Source organism: Mobula birostris, chromosome 24 (genome assembly GCF_030028105.1).
Source record: "Mobula birostris isolate sMobBir1 chromosome 24, sMobBir1.hap1, whole genome shotgun sequence".
In the NCBI taxonomy this organism is placed as follows: Eukaryota; Metazoa; Chordata; class Chondrichthyes; order Myliobatiformes; family Myliobatidae; genus Mobula; species Mobula birostris.
The window spans coordinates 18,749,621-18,772,456 of NC_092393.1; the positions used below are offsets into that span (position 1 = coordinate 18,749,621).

General features: G+C 40.2%; 1 protein-coding gene and 1 long non-coding RNA gene across 4 annotated transcripts in view; both read right to left on the reverse strand.

Moving 5' to 3' along the window:
• Positions 1 to 8,171, reverse strand: part of gas7b (growth arrest-specific 7b) — a 527,545-nt gene extending 519,374 nt beyond the window's left edge. Inside the window, exon 1 of the mRNA XM_072241983.1 lies at positions 7,134 to 8,171. Coding sequence (XP_072098084.1) covers positions 7,134 to 7,313 — 180 coding nt within the window. The 5' untranslated portion in view covers positions 7,314 to 8,171. The remainder of the gene's footprint in view (positions 1 to 7,133) is intronic.
• A 3,101-nt stretch (positions 8,172 to 11,272) lies between these two features.
• Positions 11,273 to 22,836, reverse strand: part of LOC140187237 (uncharacterized) — a 57,229-nt gene continuing 45,665 nt past the window's right edge. For all 3 annotated transcript variants that reach the window (XR_011883037.1, XR_011883034.1, XR_011883035.1), the window contains one exon: positions 11,273 to 12,228. This is a non-coding gene — a long non-coding RNA (uncharacterized lncRNA). The remainder of the gene's footprint in view (positions 12,229 to 22,836) is intronic.

Below are 22,836 nucleotides of genomic sequence, written 5' to 3' on the forward strand. Positions count from 1 at the left end.
CCAGTGTCATGTTTAATCTAGGCCCTTCCTTGATAATGAAGAATAACAGATTGTGATTTAAGGCGAGTCAAAAATCTAATGACGCGTAACAATATTTCAGCATTGATTAGACCATGATTTATGCCATCTGGCCTTTGAGATCAGAAAGGTTTCTTGTTAAGGAGGAACCTACAGTATAGAACTTGGTTGTCTTGGATGACAGCAATGACAATCTGAGCAATATAACAACAATAAAGTGGGCCCAACTTACTTAAAAATGAATGACCAACAATGGATTTGAAACTTAGAAGGTGCTTAGACAATAGTTAGAGGCTTTTACACTAAATAAACAGCATTAGAATCAGAGTATAACAGAAGAACTAAGGAGGAGGGTGTGGGAAAGGGGTGAGACCAGGTTGAAAATGATCCCTTTCACTTCCCTCAGCCTCTTCCTGAGGGAAAACCAAAGCCGATGGCTAGAAACAGGGAATATCCCATGGGTGGAAGAGGAAAAGAGCCATGGGAAGCTAGAAAGAGGGAGGGAGAAGCAGTGGAAGCTATTGACTGGAGGGCGTTGAGAGGGAGAGAGGAAGTGAGTCTGGAGGAGGGTTGGTATGGATGAGGCCAGAGAAAGACAGGAAGGAAAAGAACATGCGTGTTTGTTCCTGTCTGTGTGTTGGCATAATTAAAGTTCATTTAGCTGAAGTGTGTGTGTGTGTGTGTGTGTGTGTGTGTGTGTGTGCACGTGTGTGTGTGCGTGTTGTTGTAGTAGTAGCAGTTGTAGTTATTTACACAGCATCAGTCTCCAATCATATTTGACTTCCATGCCTTCAGAACAAGACCTTGCCCTGCCAAGGCCAAACTGTAACTGGTGCACATTGCCACCCCACAATAAAATATGTAAAGTGAGTGCATTTTCCATAATTGTACAGTATTGTCTCCAAAGAGAAGGGGCACTGCCAATAAAAAATGTATAGCTACTCCTCTGAGACAAACAAAGTGCTTCCAGGGAAGGGTCTGTGGCATGGTAAAGATTCTGAGTTACTTTGACAAATCACTTGGGTTGTATAGGCTCTGCTGTGCTTGGTCACTGTGTTTTTAAATTTCTAATAGAGCTAACCTGCACAAAGCTTCTCCAAGTGTTGGAGAAAATACCGGCATTACTACCAAAGCCATACATTCATTCTCATGGCAGGCATGAAAAAAATCATCATTGCTTCAAAGCAGTTAAATAATAAATATTGTTCAATCATTTAGTATTTAGCAGGTTGAAAAATTATAAACTAGTAGGCAGGCAAAGATAATGCAGCATGTTTCATATCTGACAACTCGTATCATTAGCAGTTTTTTTATGTTAAGAGAACATAAGAGAAAACAAGGTTAGAATCACATAATGAAGTAAAAAAATTGACATTTTGATGCTTAACTTTAATTGCCTCTCAGTTTAAAGAATATTTAAATACAAAGATTAAGTATACGAAGCTGAATCTATAATTGGATAGATTAAGTGTGATCGGTGTAAACAGCTTTCTCGATGTTCATATTGTGTTTCCATACTTTATAGCTATATACTGTTGAGTCAATAAATGTATGGTTGTTAATTGTGAGTCAGCAAAATGCAGATTCATCATTATATTAATCTTCATATCAAACCCAAATATTTCTCAAATTTCTAGCAATTAAAAGTTAACTATTTCCTGTACAGGAAAAGAAAGATGATAAGTGATATGACACTGAGAAAAAGGATCAGGAGAACATTAATGGACCTCTGTGCCATTTAATAAGATAATGGCTGATCTGAGCTTGATTACAGATTCCCCATCCAAACTGTTACCTGTAACTCTCAGTTCCTCCCTTAGATCAAACTGTGCATCTCCCTTGAATATATTCCACTCTTCTCGGGATTAACCACTCTCTGAAAGCAAAAACTCCTCTTCATCTTTATTGTAAATTGGCAACCCTTTATTCTAAAACAAGGCACCACCTTTAGATTCCTCCATGAAGGGGAAAGAACCCATAAGAATCCTACACATTTCAGTAAAATCACCATTCATTCTTTTAAAATCTATTGAATACAACTTCACCTTGATAATGTTTTCCTTATATGATAATCCTTTCATCCCAATAATCAAACTAATAAACTTTCTCCAAATACATGGGTGTATATCCCACGTTAAGAAAGGAGGCTTAAACAAAATTTGCCCTTCATGGGTGGTCTCACTAATATCTGCATTGTCCTTATACTCCATCTCTTTTGTAACATAAGCTAACATTCTATTAGCCTTCATTACATGTTTTACCTGAATCTTCTTATTGTGTCCACGGACAGCCTATACATGGGCCAGCCAGAACTGGACACATTTTTGTGCCCTGTTGTTGAATTCGGCAAGATCTGCAACAGTACAGGGTTCCTCTAGTGATGGGCATTGCAGGAGATGTTGCATAGTTTGTGGCTCAGTTCCACATTCACAAGTTGTCGGGCTGGTTGTACATCCCCAATTGCTTAGTGACACCTTTGAACGAACTACACCAGTCCGAAATCACTTCCAGGTCGCTCAATTGCAATTAGCACCTGGGGGAAGGCTTTCATCCGGTGGAATTTCCATCATTGGGGGTTATTTGAGACGGGCAAGCCGGGCTTTCCAACAAGGTGAAGCAGGCTTCAGATGGGATTGATTGTAATGGAACAATATCTGAATGTTAACTTATGTTCCTTATACAAGGACATCCAGATCTCTCTGCAGTGCATCATAATGTAGTCTCTCTATTTAACTAATTATATTTTTCCACTCTTTCTATTAAAATGGATATCCTTGCAGATCCCCATATTACACTTCACCTGACAAAATGTCCTCTCACTTAACCTTCATCTATATCCCTCCGCAGGCTCATTGTGAATTTGGCTTATTTTTGCACCTTCAGCAAATCTATTTATTTATTTATTGAGTGACAGCATGCAATAGGCCCCTCTGGCCTCTTGACCCTCCCCTAATCACAGGACAATTTACAACAACTAGTTAACCTACCAACTAGTTCAACTTTAGACTGTAGGAGCAAACTGCAGCAACCACAGAAACCCCAAGCATTCCACGGGGAGGACGAATAGACCCCTTACAGATGGGTTGGGATTGAACTCTGATGCTCCTGATGTGTATAGCATCATGCCAATGACTACACTTCCACAGTTCCCCAAATATGGCTATGGTACCCTTGATTTCTTCATCCAAGTAATTACTTTCGATTATAACTGTTGAGGCCCTAGCACTGACCACGTGGCAACTCATTAGTTAATTCTTGCCAGCCTGAAAGTGATCCACTTATCCCAACTCCCAGTCTTGTGTCAGCTAACCAATCCCCCCCATGATTATAAGAAATTCAAAAAATAATACTTTGTTGTTGTAAGAAATGGCATGTTAATCTTCTATCAACTATCTCAGCGGTCCCCAGCCACCGGGCCGCAAAGCATGTACTACTGGGCCGCGAGGAAACGATATGATTTGGCGATATGAGTCAGCTGCAACTTTCCTCATTCCCTGTCACAGGCACTGTTGAACTTGAATGCACTTGAGGTCATTACGCATGCGAGGTCATCACCCGCGCATCATCTATGTCAGCACGGGAAGAAAGTCAACTCCTCGAGCTTGCAAATGACGGCAGGCTGAAAAGTATGTTTGACATAACATCACTGCCGGCATTCCGGATCAAAGTCAAGGCTAAATATCCTGAGATAGCCACGACAGCACTGAAAACATTGCTTCCATTTCCAACATATCTCGGCAATGAATGCAACAAAAACTAAATTGCGGAATAGACTGGACATAAGGAACCCCCTTCGAGTATCGCTGTCTCCCATCACCCCTCGATGGGACCACCTTGTTGCAGGGAAACAAGCCCAGGGCTCCCACTGATTCAGCGATACTGGTGTGCTGCAATGATTTTATATGTTCATAAGGGGAAAATATTGCTGTGTGTTTAATATCCAAACGTTACTTAAAATATTATGATGCTATTGACTTATAAGTGACTTATAATTGACCTATTGATGCTATTGACTTATAAGTGACTTATCACTATATTCATGCGAGGAAAATATGTGCTATGTTTAATATTAAATTCGTTAGATAAACCCTTTTAGAAACGAAATTGAGTGTATTAGCCACTTATCACCTATATTCCAGTCATGATTAACACCCCCCCCGAACAGAATCGCCAAAAACGATTTGTAGAAAAAAAATCGGCATGTACACGCATGCGCACTGGTGCCCGTGCAAGGCTTCATGGTCATGGTTGTCTTTTTCGGGGTAAACACAACGTATTTGACTGCTACTCTTGTCTGTTGGCAACTCTACCCACCGCCCCCCCCTCCTCCGGGTCAGCTGGTCCACAAGAATATTGTCAATAATAAACCAGTCCGCAGTGCAAAAAAGGTTGGGGACCCCTGAACTATCTTATTGGATATGTGGCAGCAGGATCAGTTGAAGCAATTAAAACAATATAACTTGACATGCTATGCTGTGGACTTTAGCTTGGATCAAAAATTATTTCTTCCAAATTATCTGCAGCACATAAATGGTGTGAAAGTAATAAATCACAGAAACAATCAGTTTAAATGAGATCTAGGTATTAACAGAGACAGATCCGATAGTAGATTTGATGTCGTGTTGAGTGCATCCTGTTTACCATGTCAATCCAAAATAAACCAAAGAGCATAATATTGAGAGAGAAGTGACACAGACAGCTTGTACTTTCCTGGAAAATAAATTGTTTAACATCATACTTTCAATGTCATACGACTGAAAATCAGTTGTCTTCAAGTTATTTTGTGCCACCTGAAAATACAGCCAAGCATTTCCTAGAATGTGTCATCCATGCAACCTCAACACCATTTCTGTGTCAGGAAAATATATTAATTTCATTCTTCATGTAGCACTCCTTTGAACCACTGCACAAAAATGTGGAATATCCTTAAACCACGGCCATATTTGCACCAAGCCACAGTTTGGAGATCTTCAAAGTGAGTAAAAACATTCATGAATTCTTGGCAATCCCTTCATGTTCAATATTGCAAAGGCATTGACCACTGCTGCAGTGATGCTCTATCTGATTCCTCAGGCTGATTCTCTTTTATGCTAAAATTTACAGCTCCTAGTATACTGCCATCCCTGAATGAGATTCACTCATGTTCTACCCTATTTCCTGATGTATAATGTCAATCCCTATCCCCAGTACCCGATGTGGAAGCGCAGTCCTTCCTTCCAAATGCTGGTCCTTCCTCAAATCCTTTCCCCATTCCCCAATGAAGAATGCTGATTCTCCCCCCCAAACCAACCATCCAGCAACTAATCCTGGCTCCGGTCCGACTTGTACACTCCAGACCATTGTGGTCTGAGGACAAGCAATACCCATTCTGTATCTGCTGAGATCATGGGCCTCACTCAATCTTGACTGGAATTTCATGTGTGTGTCAGTGGCCAAAATATATGAGTGTTCACAAATTAGTAAGCAATTATTCTGCCCTTTAGTGTTAGTGGCCAAATATATACAGTACATCCAACATTAAAGCTAAATTCTTAAGATTGACTTTCACAGTCTCTATTTTCTATTTATTAAGGTATGAAAAAGGAAGCTGGAACTGCCAGTGGGGATTCATCAGATCAAACTTCCAGGATATAACCAGAGTTGGGCACCCCAGCAATAACACAACACTGAAACGCATTAAAAACGCAAACACGAGGAAATCTGCAGATGCTGGAAATTCAAGCAACACACATCAAAGTTGCTGGTGAACGCAGCAGGCCATGCTGCCTGGCCTGCTGGGTTCACCAGCAATTTTGATTTTTGTCGACTGAAACGGATTAGACAATTTTTAACCAAGTACAGTTAATGTTAACAGTGTATTCCACATCCTTAACCACTGATTTCTGATAGAAATCCCTTCAACCCCAAATACACAATGGATTAGGCAATCCACGTTTTGTATCTGCCGCAAATTTATTTTCTTGGTAAAATTTTAGAAAGATAAACACCTTACCCAATTACCCTCCGGGAGAACAGGAGAGACTTGATTTGTATTAAATGCAAATCAAATCTGTCGCTTTTCAATAAATGGTTAACCTTATTTTGGATTTCAATTTTAATAAATGACTAACAAGAGAAAACCGCAGACGCTGGAAATCCAAGCAACACACACACACACACACACACACACACACACACACAAAAAGCTGGAGGAATTCAGCAGGTCAGGCAGCATCTATGGAAAAGAGTACAGTCGATGTTTCGGGCAGAGACCCTTCATCAGGACTCACTGTGTCGGTGGCTTTTATGAATGACTTGCAGATTTAAAAAAAAGTAACGCGCGGAATCCTATCAATAACTGCTGTGGGTTTAAGTTAAGACCAACATATATTGAAATCTTACCATTTCCCACCAAACCCAACCTAAAATGTCAACAATATGAAGACGTAAGACAAGGATCTAATTGCGATTGGTGTGTGGGGGGGGGGGGCGCATCTCCGCAGGACCATCTTTCTCGAGTGTGTAAAAAAACACAATCCAAATATTGAGATGTTCTTCGCCCCCTTGGACACCTGGAGCCTTGACCGCTCGAAGCTCGGCTGCACCGTCGCACGTCCTGAGTACAAAACTACCCAGTTAGTATTTCGCAATTCCTCCACATTTTTGCTAACACGCGTTGCCCTCTAGTGGAATGTTAAATCGGGCGCGTCAACGACTCAATACACACTGTCACAGGACAATTCCAGAAGAGGTAGCAAGTCTACAAATTATCTAAATCTCCAACTCCACCCTCACAAACCGTGACAACTTCCTTTCCTCAGACCCACTGTGAAAACTTTAAATAACGATCCTCTAATAATTGCCCAATATCAGAATTTCCGGACCGTTGAACCGGTTTTCCAGTTCGCGTTTGTGTAACAGTGGAGAAGAGTAAAGTTAAACCAGGGCGATGCTCATCTTGATTTACCGCAACACAAACCATCTCTCTCTCTAAGTCTCCCAATTAAAATAAATTAAGCAGCACTCAATCTTCCCGGGACTATATCTCGCCACGTTTGATCAGCCTGAAACTTCAATCACGGGTCCCATCCGTTTTTTAGCTGCGTTTAACCAAATGAAGCAAAGCCGGGGCTTACCTCTAAAATTTCCACGTAACTGGCAGGGAACCATCCCCTCGCACCATCCTTTTCACCTTCCCACCATCCGCCGTTCAGCACCTGTACGACCTTGATAATCTCCCCAGCCTCGAACTTCAACCCGTGTTGATGCTGATCCCCGGAAAAAGCGTACAAAGTTTTGCACAGAACTCCGGCCATTGCAAACACCTCGACTTTTCTCCCCTTTTTTTTTGCCTTGTAACCAGTAAAAGCTGAAGTGAGAACGATTGAAGCGGGTTTCTGTTTCCTCCCTTCTCTTCCCCGAGATGGATCTCGGGGAGCTACAGACGGGACTCCCTCATTGTTCGTTTCATCTGTGTGACTCTGTTTAGCTCATGACGAAACGGGACGATCAGACTCAAGGCGGGCGAGAGGGAGAGGGAGAAAGTGTCGCTGCTCTGATATTCTCTCGCTCCGTTGCAGCGCCCAGTTTGGGTCGCAGGCCGTTGCAGTTCTGAATGGTGGCGCTTTGACGGGAAGGAAACGAAATGATCGCTCAGCCTCTTTGATTAATTAGAGTGCGTTCCTTGATGGGGGTCGCGGCGTGCCATCACTTTATATAAACAAATCAATATCACACTTTGGGGGAAAACACATTTACCAGGAGTTCCACTGTTTGGAAGTTTCATATACGAAGATTTAAGTCTTTAAGACTTGCCATCTGTTTTATTTTGATAAATCGTATATTCAGTTATTTCAGTTTGATCAATAGGCTCATTCAAACGGGGACTTTTCTTCATAACGTGGGAGATAAATCCTTCCGTTTATTATAAACATTTCCAGTTCTATTCGCTTTAATATCCTCCTTTAATGAGTGAAATTCGCGGTCTATACTCGCGGAAAACCGCTGCTCGAAAGATATTTTCCCTTCTCCATGGCTACACAGATTTTAACAACTTCTGTACAAAAGCCTCGTTGTGCCGACCGAGCAGTCAGATTCTGTTCAGACAACCCGCGTTTCCAGCCATTTTACCAGCCTCCTGCCAATCACACTTCCCGAATCCGGTTTTCCCGTGAAGCGGTTTTGCCCGCGGCGCACGCAGGAGGAGCTACAGTTAGCGCCCCTGGTGTATGGTGACCAGCAAGCAACAAGTCTGTTTATAATCTATGGGGATTCAGGATTTTGCCAGTGTAACGGGATGGTATCTCTAAATTTAGTGTTTTTCCCCCTTTGAATTTCGATTACCCCGGAGGTCAGGAAACTTATTTGTCCTTCCATGATATTTTTAGCTTTATTTATTTATTTATTCGGACATAGCATGGAATAGGCTTTTTTGGCCCTTCCAGCCAAGCAATTCTGTACAAGTTGCATGCCATCTTGGACAATGTCTCCCATCCACTACATAATGGACTGGTTGGGCACAGGAGTACATTCAGCCAGAAACTCATTACACTGAGATGCAACACTGAGCGTCATAGGAAGTAATTCCTGCCTGTGGCCATCAAACTTTACAACTCCTCCCTTGGAGGGTCAGACACCCTGAGCCAACAGGCTGGTCCTGGACTTACTTCCTGGCATAATTTACATATTACTATTTAATTATTTATGGTTTTATTACTATTTAATTATTTATGGTGCAACTGTAACGAAAACCAATTTCCCTCAGGATCAATAAAGTATGACTATGACTATTCCCCCAATTTAACCCTAGCCTAATCACAGGACAATTTACAATGCCCAATTAACCTGCCAACCAGTAGATCTTTGAACAGTGGGAGAAAACCAGAGTACCTGGAGGAAACCCATGCAGTGGAGGGGAGAATGTACAACCTCCTTACAGACAGCAACAGGAATTGAACCCAGGTTGTTGCTACTGTAAAGCGTTGTGCTGACCACTGCGCTACTGTTACAATGTTTGAAGTTACTACAGTATTAATACTGGTGTTTAAAAGGATCATGATCCATTGCTGACTCTCAGAATCAAAATTATTATCAGCGGCATATGACATGAAATACTCTTAAGGGTTCGTTCTACAAAACGGATCATTGGGTATTGGCAGCTGCTTTTCAAGTCTGAGACTGGAGTAAACCTTGGCAAACAATTTATTAAATATGGGGACTATCATAAATAAGGCATTTCCACTTCACAAAATAATCTGCAGAATCTGGGGTCAAAGCAACACTCACAACACGCTGACGAAGGGTTCCGGCCCGAAACGTCGATCGATCTTTTCCACTGATGCTGCCCGACCTGCTGAGTTCCTCCAGCGTGTTGTGAGTGAGGCATTTCCATTTCTCCTTTCAGCAAGGTATGGGCTGTCAGAACAATAAATCTCTCCCTAGCCTGAGAGACCTGAGCCCAAAGGATCGAGAAGTTGAGGTTGACCATGGATATTGCATCCCAGCTGTCTACGTGATACACAAGCCAGGGCAGTACAATATGGAGACCAAGCAGTTGCCCCTGTAGCAGGCTCCCCTCTCCATGCAGCTGCTGGATCCAAAGGAACAGCAGAAACTGACACAGTTTGGCATCAGTGGCATCGCCAGAGTTGCCAGTCCACATTGAACTCAACACTGGACTACCTTAGGAACTCCAGCTCCGGATTTTCCCTCGGGGTTTACTCCTGAAGCCTTTCCCATGAGTCAGTATAGCCACAAGGCAGCGGAGGTTTGAGATCAGATTTCCTTCTCCTGGATGAACTGATAAGCTCGCTCTGCCTGAAACGACTGGTGTTAAGGCATCAGTAACTCGCCTTTGCCCTTTCTCTTGTCAATAGAAACAGTTCGGCCGAGCTTAGTAGCTAAGCCAGATGTGAAGGCCAGGAGTTGGACTTAATTGTCAGAGGCTATTTGAGACGCACGCCATTGGGAGCATTTAATAGGTAAGAGGATGCTATGCCTCGGCATTTAATCAGTAGCGCAAGCTCATCCCCACTACCATTTCCAGCTATAAGAGCCCAAAGGTACCCCAAAGGATTACATTCAGTAGTTACTGATACCCTGCCATCATGTTCAGCAACTAATTTTCGCATATCGTAATCAGACGTAATTAACGAGAAAAAACGTTTTTATGGGGTGTTATTTGAATGATCATAACCCAAAACAGGAGAGTTTTTTTTTCTTGAGGAGAAAGAGAAGGGTGAATAACCATGCGATTTGACTCCAGTGAACCTTTTTGTGCTTGATTTCCAGATCACCTTCATTCTAACCATATCAGCATAGCTTCATTTCTCCTGTACTTGTTTAGCATTTACCCTTAAGCTTTCTTTTTTTCTTCTGATCAGTAAAAACACAGCAGGCCTCCTGATTTCTTGCAAACTGGCAGACCTACTGATTTCTTAACTGTCAGACAGTTACAGACTGGAAGCTACTGATGGTACCTAAAGTCATTTGATAGTGACATAGGATTTGCAACACAGAAAGAGAACATTGGTCATTAAGCTGGGATTCTTTCTGCACTCAAACCTCATATCCTAATTAGCTCACGACATCTTCACACTTGCAGGTGGACCAGTTTCATCTTAAATACATCCATACTTGTTACTACAGCAACTCCACATACCTATAAGGTGCACACTTCTTCCAGATGGTGAAAGTAGAGACTTAATAAATAATTTAGAGGGATGATTGAGATTTATGGTGTCTTAATCTGCCCTTGTCTACTTTCCAATTGAATCAAATCATGAATTTAAATATCTGTATATTTGGTTTCTTACCTTCTCTTTTCCAGAATAAAAAGCCACAAATTGCTTGGTCTTTCCTGAGAGAAGTAACCCCAATCCTAGCCCCCATTCTATCAACTGTTAAACCTCTGTGTTTTTAACCACATTAAATATTAGGTAGCAACAAAAGCCAACAATTTTTTGTTATATGAAAAAAGACTTCAACTGAAATATATAGAATGGTTGTCATCAAACCTTGCTCCCCGTCTTTTCAGCTTGTATTGCAGGATAAGAGAAATTAAGGCTATTTAAAATATTGTTTCCATATTTCAGAGCTTAATGATCATGCACTATAAAATTAAATGTGCCTTCAGCAAAAATGCTTGAGAGTGTAATGGAATCTTTTGCTTTCAGATGGTGTTCTTTGACATATCATCTAGGAATTGAATTGAATTGGCTTTATTTCTTATATCCTTCACATACATGAGGATTAAAAATCTTAATGTTACATCTCCATCTAAATGTGCCATGTGCAATCATAGTAATCTATCATAATGTATAATAAATAAAACAGTCAATGTAATAAAGAGTAAACTCAGATCAGCGTGACTTCATCAGTCTGATGGCCTGGTGGAAGAAACAGTCCCGGAGCCTGTTGGTCCTGGCTTTTATGCTGCAGTAACACTTTCCAGATGGTAGCAGATGGAATAGATTGTGGTTGGGAATACCTGGGTCCTCAGTGATCCTATGGGCCCTTTTTACACACCTGTCTCTGTAAATGTCCTGAATCATGGGAAGTTCACAACTACAGGTGCGCTGGGCTGTCCACACCACTCTCTGCAGAGTCCTGCAATTAAGGGAGGTACAGTTCCCATACCAGGCAGTGATGCAGCCAGTCAGGATGCTCTCAATTGTGCCCCTGTAGAAAGTTATTAGGATTTGGGGGCCCATACCAAACTTCCTCAGCTATCTGAGGTGAAAGAGAGCTGTTGTGCCTTTTTCACCACACAGCTGAAAAAGATGTGTACAGACCACGTGAGGTCCTCGGTGATGTGGATGCCGAGGAACTTGAAGCTGTTTACCCTCTCAACCCCAGATCCATTGATGTCAATAGGGGTTAGCCCATCTCCATTCCTCCTGTAATCCACAACCAGTACCTTTGTTTTTACAACATTGAGGGACCACTGTGTCAGAGAGATGACTTCTTCCCTGTAGTCCACCTCGTTATTGTCTGAGATAAGGCCAGTCAATGTAGTGTCATCAGCAAATTTAATTTGCAGCTTGGAGCTGTGAGTGGCGATACAGTCATGGGTAGACAGTATCACTGTGAATGCAATACTTCTCTGTTGGTCTCAGAATTGTTCTGAAGCTGTATTGAGCGGTGGTATTTAAATACAAGTTTTCTCTTTTGTTGAATGAATTGTCCAAAAATTCGAGGTCTTGTAGGAAACATCTGATACATGTGGTGGCTCTGGAAAAAAACATATAAAACTAATTTTAAATAAAGTTCTATACATTGTAAAATGTTCCACCAGTTAAGCTGTAGCAGGTATGCTTCCCTCACTGAAATTAATAGGAAGAAACAACTGCTGGAAGAACAATAAAACTTTTTACAAGATTTTAATCAGCGATGGTAAATATCTTTGAATTTTTTAAAGTTTATGTGAATTTAATGCTTTACACTTTGAAATATTTTGATCACTTTCTTTTTCCTGGCCCGGTAGTCCAATGTCAGCGGTGTCTGGCAGTATGATGCACTGCATTTTGACACACCATTGTGATGGGAAGCAGCAGAATTTGCCTGGGAACAAGCTGGAAAAATAGTGTGGTCCCAGGGGCAGGTGGACAGTCATCTTGGAGCAATGGAAGATCAGCCCCATTAGGTGAAGTTCATGGCTAAAATACATGTGAGCTTTCCATTTAACCTATTAGCTGTGTTAACAATGGCCATCAATTTTTATGAATAGGCCCTGCTATGAATAAAGATAAGGACAAATATAATACAGAAAGCTTTACGACCGTACTTTACTCCCTTACTCCCATTGCTTTCATAAAGTAGAAAATATATTCAACTTGAGAATCCATTCACTCGCACTTCCTCCTGCTCGGTTTTTCACTATGTTTGTTACTGATGCTCTTTTGCATAAGACGGCTAATAAGCAAAAGTGCTACTGTTGTAGAACTGCTTATTCACAGTAAAAACGTCCAAGGTTAAATATAGCTCACATATTCCTCACTGGAAGTCTACAATGGAAAATGTCCCAAATCCCAGCTACCAGAATATTTCTTGCAGCTGATGAAAACTGACTCTAGATGTTCTGTTCAGCTGATGGTTAATACCAATATTTTATGCACAAATAACAATTTATCTTACCAACCTGATTTGACTCAGAATATTCTTACAAGATAATGTAATTACATTGACAGGAATCTCCAGGTAATTTTGTTATCATATTTAAGCATGTAACACAGTTTCAACTACTCTGAATCAGTAGTATAGCACATAGCAGGACACTATCACAGGTCAGGGTATTCTAGAGTTTGGCGTTCAATTCTGACACTGATCTATCAGAAGTCTCTGTACGTCCCCCCCATGGAAGACATGGGCTTTGCCTGGGTGCCCCGGTTTCCTCCCACAGTACAAAGATGTACCAAGTAGGTTAATTGGTCATTGTAAATTGTTCTGTAATTAGGTTAGGGGCTGTGGGGGTGCTTGGGTGGTGTGGCTTGAGGGGCTGGAAGAGCCTACTCTGTATCACTAACTACATAAAACAAATAAATTCTTCACTCCTTACATCTGAGGAGCTTCATTAATTCTATACATTCCTCACTAATATCGCCACACAGTGGGTGTCCTTTCAGATTATTGGATGTAACATTGACTTTTTCATTACCGAGCAGCCTTGGTAGGTGTGATTATTTTCTCCATTTGTTTCTCTTCTGCCTCTCCACTCACAATGCAAGCTTCTTAAACTGACGCCAGTGCCATTTTGAAGATGTAGAGTAATAGAATGATCACAGGGCACTTAACCCATTTGTTATAAAGGATTAGCAAGCCCCCCTCATTTGGACAGCTGCATGTCATGTGTTCCTTAATGGAGGTCAGTTCTGGAGCTCTTCTCCTTTCACAGATGTCAGAATAGATCTCTTAATAATAATATATGTTGACTTTGTATCTTCTGCTTGGCTGATGACTGATTCCAATGCTCAGTGATTCAGTGCCCTCGATGTATGCCTGCAAGTGATATTTTCTTCTATTCAACCTGATAAGTTTGCCTTTTTATAATTCTCTGCTTGATTTTTTTTATCCGAGGATTTAGGTAGTGATATGGGCAATAAATTTAGGAATACTTCAAACTCCAAGGTTTAAATTGAATTTATTATCAAAGCACAGATATGTTACCAAATACTACCTTGAGATTCATTTCCTTGCAAACATTTACAGGAAAAATAAAGAGTTACTATAGGACCTACTGAAAACCATACATAAACAGGGTCTGTCACTTCACTTCTCTTACATTTCATTTCTCTGTGCCCACATACAGTAAATGTTCCTACTTATTCAAATTTCAAATGAAATCGCACAAGAAGATGTCCAGGTGTTCACATGCTTTCCCTACATGGCTGAATGCATTTGTTTATAAATGGCAGTAAAAGCAGAAAAATGCCAGTGTGATTGAAGGCATACAAAACACCGAAGTTGTATATTCTTCCAATATATAAGAGCTAAAACACCAATTAACTGCACAGGAATTATCAATATTTTATAATTCATAGTAATTCAACATGCCCTCTTTGACCCTCCCCAATTTCTATAGATGCACTAAAGGAAGCATTCTACCCGGATTCATCTTGGCTTGATATGGCTATAGCTCTGCCCGAGAATACAAAAACTAGAGAGTGAGAGCTGTGGACTCAACTCAGCACAATACAGAAACCAGCCTCCCGTCCAGGCACCTGTCTACGTTTCTCCTTGCCTCACTGAAGCAACCAACATAATTAAAGACCCCACTCACCCAGACATTCTCTGTTCTCTCCCCTCCCAACAGGTAGAAGATACAAAAGCCTAAAAGCGCATACCAGACATCCAAAGGATAGTGTCTTTCCCGCTGTTATAAGACTATTGAACAGTCCCCTTGTACCATAGACAAACTCTTGACCTTGTAATGGCTTTGCAACTCAGTGTTTTAATAATCTCAACTTTTACTAAGGTAATATTTGCTTTAAGAAGTTCAATTTAGACAATTACCTATATTTTAGGGTTTTTTTTCATGATCATTACATACATTATGTATAGAAATGGAATGTTGTAATTTGACATTGCATTTTTGTTTATATTTTATAATTTAAAACAACCACACTTCTATTAATTGGGGAAATTTTTGAAGTGTTTCTAATTTAGGTGCCCAGTTAAGGAAGGATTGTTTGTGTGAAATTTAAGAAGGAAAATACAATTAAAAGTTTTAAACATAAGTGTTTCATAATTGTGCACAATAACAGAGAAACAGTTAGCAAAGGAGAAATATTGCAAATTAGTTCAGTATTTTCTTAAGATATCTATTGAACCTTGCCAGGAACCTGTAAAGAAAAATACCCATGTACTATTTAGAGTCTAAAACAGTTTATTCTTATGAAAAAATGCAAACATTTATTTATGTGATATGTTACATGAAATTATATTTTTTAGCTTTCAGAAAATATTTGACAGGAACCATTATTTTTTTCCCAGTACAGGGATTACAATATAGTTCTTCATAAGCTACATAAAAGCTAGTTTAGTCCTCTAGAAAAGAAGAAATGTGGTTGGAACAGGTCAAAGTGGTCATGAAAGAATGGGTTTTGATAGTGAAATGTTTAGTAATGGTCTTCATTTCCTTTTTTTGAGAAAGTTCCTCAAGATCCAGGATGACTTGTTTCCAAATTGGATCTGTGGGTTAGTGAGACCAGTTTCAGAACCCACAGAGGGAAGAAGTGCCTGAAGAAATGCTACCTTAGGCAGCATTTCCATGTGCTCCTGAGAAATGAACTCAGATCCTTAATATCATCCCAAATACTCCTTTTCCACATTGTGTAGGCTTGGGATATTCCCAGGAGTTTCAAGAATGTCTTGAGCATATCCTTGGAAACAAAGACTTCGAGATGTTTGGACACTCAACTGGAAGCCCTGTTGAAAACAGTATAAATTAGTAAAGTATAAATCAGTCCTGCTGAAGGGTCTCAGCCCAAAACTTCGACTGTACTCTTTTTCATAAATGCTGCCTGGCGCTGCCCCGCTGAGTTCTTCCAGCATTTTGTTTGCATTGCTTGGATTTCCAGCCGCTGCAGATTTTCTCTTGCTTGTAAATTTGTAAAGTTGCCCTTCAAATACAATAGCTGGAAGGCTCACCAGACCCAAACTCAGAGGATGTTGGCAGCGGATAGCCATCAAAATCAATACAGAATTTTCCAAGATTCCCACCCGCAGTGCTGCCACATTCAGTAACATGTTCTGAGAGGTTGTTGTCCACATTGACTGACCATATCATGCGACCTGCACCACTATTACAGGGGAACATCTCAATTTATTATACATGTCATTTACTCACCAATCAATGTTCTCCATCAATCAGCACTTGCACTTAGTCATCAATTTTCTCTTTTCATTTTAACGCATTCAGCATTGCTGCAAGAGCCACCCATATCTGACAGCTTCCAGGTTGTGCTAGCTATTCACCCAAAACAGCACATCTCCTTAATGGTTTGCAAAGCACTCACCAATGCATTTCTTTCATTTTGTTGAATGACAAGGTGGCGTTTGAGTGGACAATTGGTGGGCCAAGATATGGGTGAAAGCATGCCTTCTTACTTTTCGTTAAATAGAGGCAAGCATGTTGGATATTACTGGGAGAGGGTCATGAAGTGGTTAAAGACATCAAAGGGGCTTTTATCCTCATTCCCAATCCTCCTTACCTTTCACTTATTTCATTGTGTCTTCACAGGATGCCGTGTGTGTGGTGCACCTTCGGCTCACACATTCACTGGATTCCAACCTACATTTCACAGTTTTTACATTCAGTATTTTTATCTCATAAAGTGGCCACTAAGTGTATGTTCTCTCATCTGAGTTCTATCTCTCTAACTGCCTTTATTTCATAGCATTCATTTTATTTGCTTATCCATACAGCACACAGTAGGCCCTTTCAGCCTTTCAAGCCATACCACCCCAGCAACCTCACAACCCTGGTTAACCCTAACCTAATCATGGGCCAATCAACAATGACCAATTAACCAACCTGGTACGTCTTTGGCCAGTGGGAGGAAACCGGGACGCTCGGAGGAAACCCACCCATTCCACGGGAAGGACGTACAGAGACTCCTTACAGAATGGTGCCTGAATTGAACTCCCAACTCCAGAAAGCCCTGAGCTGCAATAGTGTCGCAATAATCGGTATGCGACCATGGCGTAAAGGTTTGTCTTGTATACTGTTCATTTAAAGATGCACTGCAAAATTGGCCCATTCAGCCCTTTGAACCACAGTGCTTGGGAACCCCCAATTTAACCCTAGTCTAATCATGGGATAATTTACAATGAGCAATTAGCCTACTAACTATGGGAGGAAAATGGAGGGCCTGGAGAAAACCCACGTACTCCACGGGGAGGATGTTCAGACTCCTTACAGATGACATTGGAATTGAACTTTGAACTCTGACACCCTGAACACTCACTATTCTCAAATTTCTTTATTGCTTCCCCCTCCCCTCTCCTTCTCCTCCTCCTTCTTCTTCTTTTCTCTCTCTCTCTCTCTCTCTCTCGCTCTCTCTCTCTCTCTCTAGTGGAATTCTTATTCAGTGCAGGATGTGATCAGTTAAACCTAATGGACTTTTACAGCTTCACACTTTTACTTGTCTCATTGTTTCCTTCTCTCATTACTCAATCTCCATTTCATGGGGTAAGTTATCAACTACTATCAAGTGCATAGATATATCTCTTTCTATCTAACTCCCACTCTGAACTCTCTGCTTTTGACACAAGATAATCTACAGATGCTGGGGTCAAAGCAACACTCACAACACACTGGAGGAACTCAGCAGGTCGGGCAGCATCCGTGGAAGGGTTCCGGCCCGGAATGTCGATCGATCTTTTCCACGGATGCTGCCCAACCTGCTGAGTTCCTCCAGCGTGTTGTGAGTGTTTCTCTGCTTTTGACATCCCATGCCTTTCCAGTGGAGCCCAACATGTGCTAAAATGACAGCATTTTATATTCTGAATAAGCACATCTTTCAGACTCAGCACTGATTTTAACAATTTCATAATTTAAAATATTCTGAATTACATTGCATAATTCTAGCTGTTTTTGTTTCCTCTCTCCCCTTCTTGATAATATCAGACTTTCTTTGACTCCTTCTATTTCTAGCTCCGCACAGTCATAGAGTTTGTGATTTACTAGTTTTTACCATTCTCTCTGCCCAGTAATGCCTCCACATGTCATTTGGTATTGCCCAGTCTCCACTTTATCATATGCTTTCTCTTTTATATGCTCCTACCTTTCTTTTCAACTTTAATTGTGTTTATTCTAACTTTTCCAAGTTCTGATGAAAGATGTTCAACTTGACACACCAACCCCATTTTTCTCTTTTCACAGGTGCCTGATTCACAGACTATCTTCATTTCAAACCTACAGCATATACATTGTTTTGCTTTTGATTTAATAGAAGCCAAGTTTGATCATCTCAGATCTGCTATAAGCAACACTTATTGTATAACTATAATAGTCTCTGTGTTATTTATCATAGTAATAAGTGCACACACTCAAGCTTAAACCATAAGGAATTATTTAACTAAGATTAAAGGGAATTCCATAAACTGATGCACTTACTTCTGGGAACAATGGGAGGATGGTCCAAACCCACAAAGTCTGGGAGAAAAAATCCATTACAATCAGCACCACCACCACCTATTGTTGTTTACAACTAATATTAGCTTGAAAACACAGAAAAAGATTCAAAGAGCTGGAAAAAGTCAATTAGCAGCTGAGTGGTAAAACAGTATTGGTACCTTGGTATTGCTCTGATGGAAGGTCCTTTTCTGCTGATGAATCTGCTCTCAGTCTCACACCATTATACATAGGAAGATGTTGAACTCCAAAATAATAGCGGAAATTATGATGTGTTTTACTGACACCAGTACCTGAGCGCAAGTGTTTCTTTTTCTTTATCAGGAGGCCAAGTAATTAAAAATAATTTGAAAAAATAACTCCATTACCCAGGAAGTGCTGAGAATAAGGAACTCACTGCAAAAGGAATGAGTTCAGGTTTGGAGAGTTTGTTTCCTATAATGAGGATGCCTAGGACCAAAGGGGAAGCCTCAGAATAGAAGGACATCACTTTTGAACGGAGATGAAGAGGAATTTCTTTCACCAGTGAGTGGTGAATCTGTGGAATTCAGTGCCACACATGGGTGTGGAGGCCAAGTCATTGGGTATATTTAAAGTGCAGGTAGATACTAATTTATTTATTAATAAGCGTGTGAAAGGTTACATGGAGAAGGCTGGGGAATGTGGTTGAGAGGGATAATAAATTAGCCAAGATGGAATGGCAGTGTAGACTTGATGGACTGAATGGCCTAATTCTGCTCTTATGATATCTAAGGAAAAGACATAAAGGCATACGAAGGGAAGGGATGTAAAGATGGAAGGAAGGATTAAGTGGAGCAATGATACAAGCTTGAAATAGTTGAATCTGTTCCTATACAGTGTTATTTAATTCAATGTAAGTTTTAACTTTTAAATGTAGGAGTGGATGCCGATGGGGTAACTGCCTTTGAGAGGCAGATCTGATTTTTTTTCGATGTTTTGGCACTACAACTTACTGCTACATTGCAATATTATTTTCAATTTCCCAAACAGTGACACTTAGGCTTGGTAGACATGATGTCACGAACGACAAAATGGACTATTTTGTATAATTAGTGATTAAGTATCGATGTCAGTTTTGCAGCTAGTATTTGGTACTATTTACCTATAATGGATTACAAATTTATTAAACTTTACGAAGTTCTCTGAGATTATCAAAGCCAAGATATTTTAGTTACACTTATTCTTTCTTGTTTGCATATCTGATTAAGAAGTGAAGAATTAATTCAAAGCTTCCTTGATGAGAAGTAACTTCCCCCGTACCAATTCAGTAAACAAAGTGTGAGGGCATGATGCACATATTTTTGAAAGATGGATTTCATGGGATAATAATAGTTTCTGGAAGTACCAGGACAGTTGATCTTTCTGAGCTTCCTCAAGTGGCGTTCCTTCTCTTCCATTGTTTTCCCATGCTCACGTCCAGAAGGACTTAGATGTCTTTAACCTACTATTATGAAACCACCTCGAATACAGGCATTATGTACGATTGGCAAAGTCTTCTATGTATTCTGTGAGGTTTTTAATAAACAAAAATAAATCAGTGACTTTTAATGGATTGTTGACAGCATCCTCTTTCTGAAATATTTTCATATGGCTACCACTCAGTGCTTAATTATAATTTTACCAAAACATATGTAACACTAAGATCACTCCTCCCTTAAATTTGTAATTATTAATAAGAATCTAGCATTTTAATTTTTGACTTGCTTTTTATTATTTTACTTTCCCACATGACCTTAATATTTCCTTCTGCTTTTGTCTTGCAGTATTTTCAACCCTATACTTTTTGATGTTCTGATTTAACCTTTCTGTTTCCCTTTCCTTTGCTCTTTGTTGTTCATTCATCTCCATTCCTTGCTTTCTTCCCATCTCAATCAAAAGGAGTTCAATTCATAATTGTTACTGGAATAAAATCAAAAAAAGGGGAAATGCTGAAAATACTCAACAGGTTGATTCACAACAGAGGGAAGAGAAACAGGGTTAATGTTTCAGCCCGAAGATGCAACGTGACTTGCTGAGTATTTCTGGCATTTTGTTTTATTTCAACTTCCAACATATGCAGTTTTTAAAAAAAAATTGATTTTCATTTAATTGTTCTCAGACCTTTCTAAATGATAGCAAAAATAAATGGTATCTAGCAGGGTGTGCAAATAAATCAACCTTCTTGGGCACTGAGTCTTTAATTTTACAAACAGCAATACCATTTTGTAAATAGAATAGAAACAACTTAATGCACAAATCCAAATCTCTAAGTGTTGCTGTTGCTCTGTTCCTATCTGAATTACTGATAACATTTAAGCTTCTATGTTACATGTGAATGCCTCTTGGACTCAATAACATTCACATGCAAAGCAAAAGTTTATTTTGCGTGTAAATACTTCTGAAGCTTTTGAAACAGCAAGCCAAAATTTCTTGCTGTTCCTGTACTGTCAGCAAGTACTAGTGGCCATTTAGTTTGCCAGTATTTATTGTTGCTCTTGGTTCTTACTTGATTATGTGTTGTATCATTTAATACTGAATATAACTGCAGCTAAATTGGATAAAGTAAGATTTAAAGAGCATATTATTAAAAAGTTGGCAGAGGAGATAAGCCATCAATTTTGATGGCATGCAAGCTAGGTTATTGAGGGAAATCTGATATAATGGGGAAGACTCTAAAACTAATCTTCCAGTCCTCCTTGGATTTAAGAGTAGCATCAAAGCACCGGGAGACTGGAAAAAGTTATCCCTCTTTAAGAAAAGAGTCAATAGCATTTTCAGTGCCCAGTAAGTTTGATTTCCCCACTCTCCCTACTAGCTATAGTTTCTTATCATGTAGAAGGGATAAGGAACAACTAAATAAAAAAAAATTAATAATACAATTGCTGGAAATCTGGAATGAAAACAAAATGCCAGAAATACTCAACAGCTTAACTGTTATCTTCAGGCTGAAACATTAACGTGTTTCATTTTCCACAAATATGTCTCTTCCAAATGTTCAATGGTTCAATCATTCCATTTAATATCAGAGAATGTATACAGTATACAACCTGAAATTCTTGCTCTTCACAGACATCCATGAAAATAGAAGAGAACACCAAAGAGTGAATGACAGGAAAGCGTTCTGTTGTTGTTTCATTCCAGCAACAATTATTGATTGAACTCCTGATGGTTAAGATGGGGAGAAAGTGAGGAATGAAGATGAAGGAGTGAAGAGACAGAAGGTAAAATGGAAGATACATGCATCAGCCAACATCAGAGGTGGAGTAACCTTTCAATGCAGTTGGATAGAGATCCATTCCTGATTTCATTCTCTGATTGTCAGCAGAATAGCAGCTGTGAGCCATATTCTGGATGTAAAGTCCAGCTATAATGAAGATGTTACATTGAATATATAGGGCAGAATCATCTCAAATCATTTTCATTCAGAGGCTAATGGCTCTTTAGTTGTTGCTTCATTAGATAAAAAAGTGCTCTTGCACAGTCTAATATATTGAAAGGTGTTCTATAAACATAAAAAACAAGAGAAAATCTGCAGATGCTGGAAATCCAAGCAACACACACAAAATGCTGAAGGAACTCAGCAGGCAAGCCAGCATCTATGGAAAAGAGTACAGTCGATGTTTCAGGCCGAGACCCTTTGGGAGGATTGGAGAAAAAAAGATGAGGATTAGATTTAAAAGGTGAAGGATGAGAGAGAGAAATACATAAGGGGATAGGTGAAACCAGGAGGGAGAGGGATCACGAAAAGAACTGGGAAGTTGATTGGTGAAAGAGATACTGGAGAAGGGGTAGTCTGATAGGAGAGAACAGAGGGCCATGGAGGAAAGAAATTGGGGGGGGTGGAGGAGCACTGGAGGGAGGTGATGGGCAGGCAAGGAGATAAGGTGAGACAGGGAAAAGGGGATGGGAACTGGTGAAGGGGTGGGTGGACATTACCAGAAGTTCAAGAGATGATGTTCATGCCATGATGTTTGAGACTAACCAGACAGAATATAAGGTGTTGTCCTCCAATTGTAGTGTGGCCTCATCACAATAGTGGAGGAGGCCATGGATAGACATATCTGAATGGGAAAGGGAAGTGGAATTAAAATGGGTGGCCACTGGGAGATCCCTCTTTTTCTGGCGGACTCGGCAAGGCGGTCTCTCAGTCTACATTGGGTCTCACCAATATACAGGAGGCCACATTGGGAACACCAGACACAATA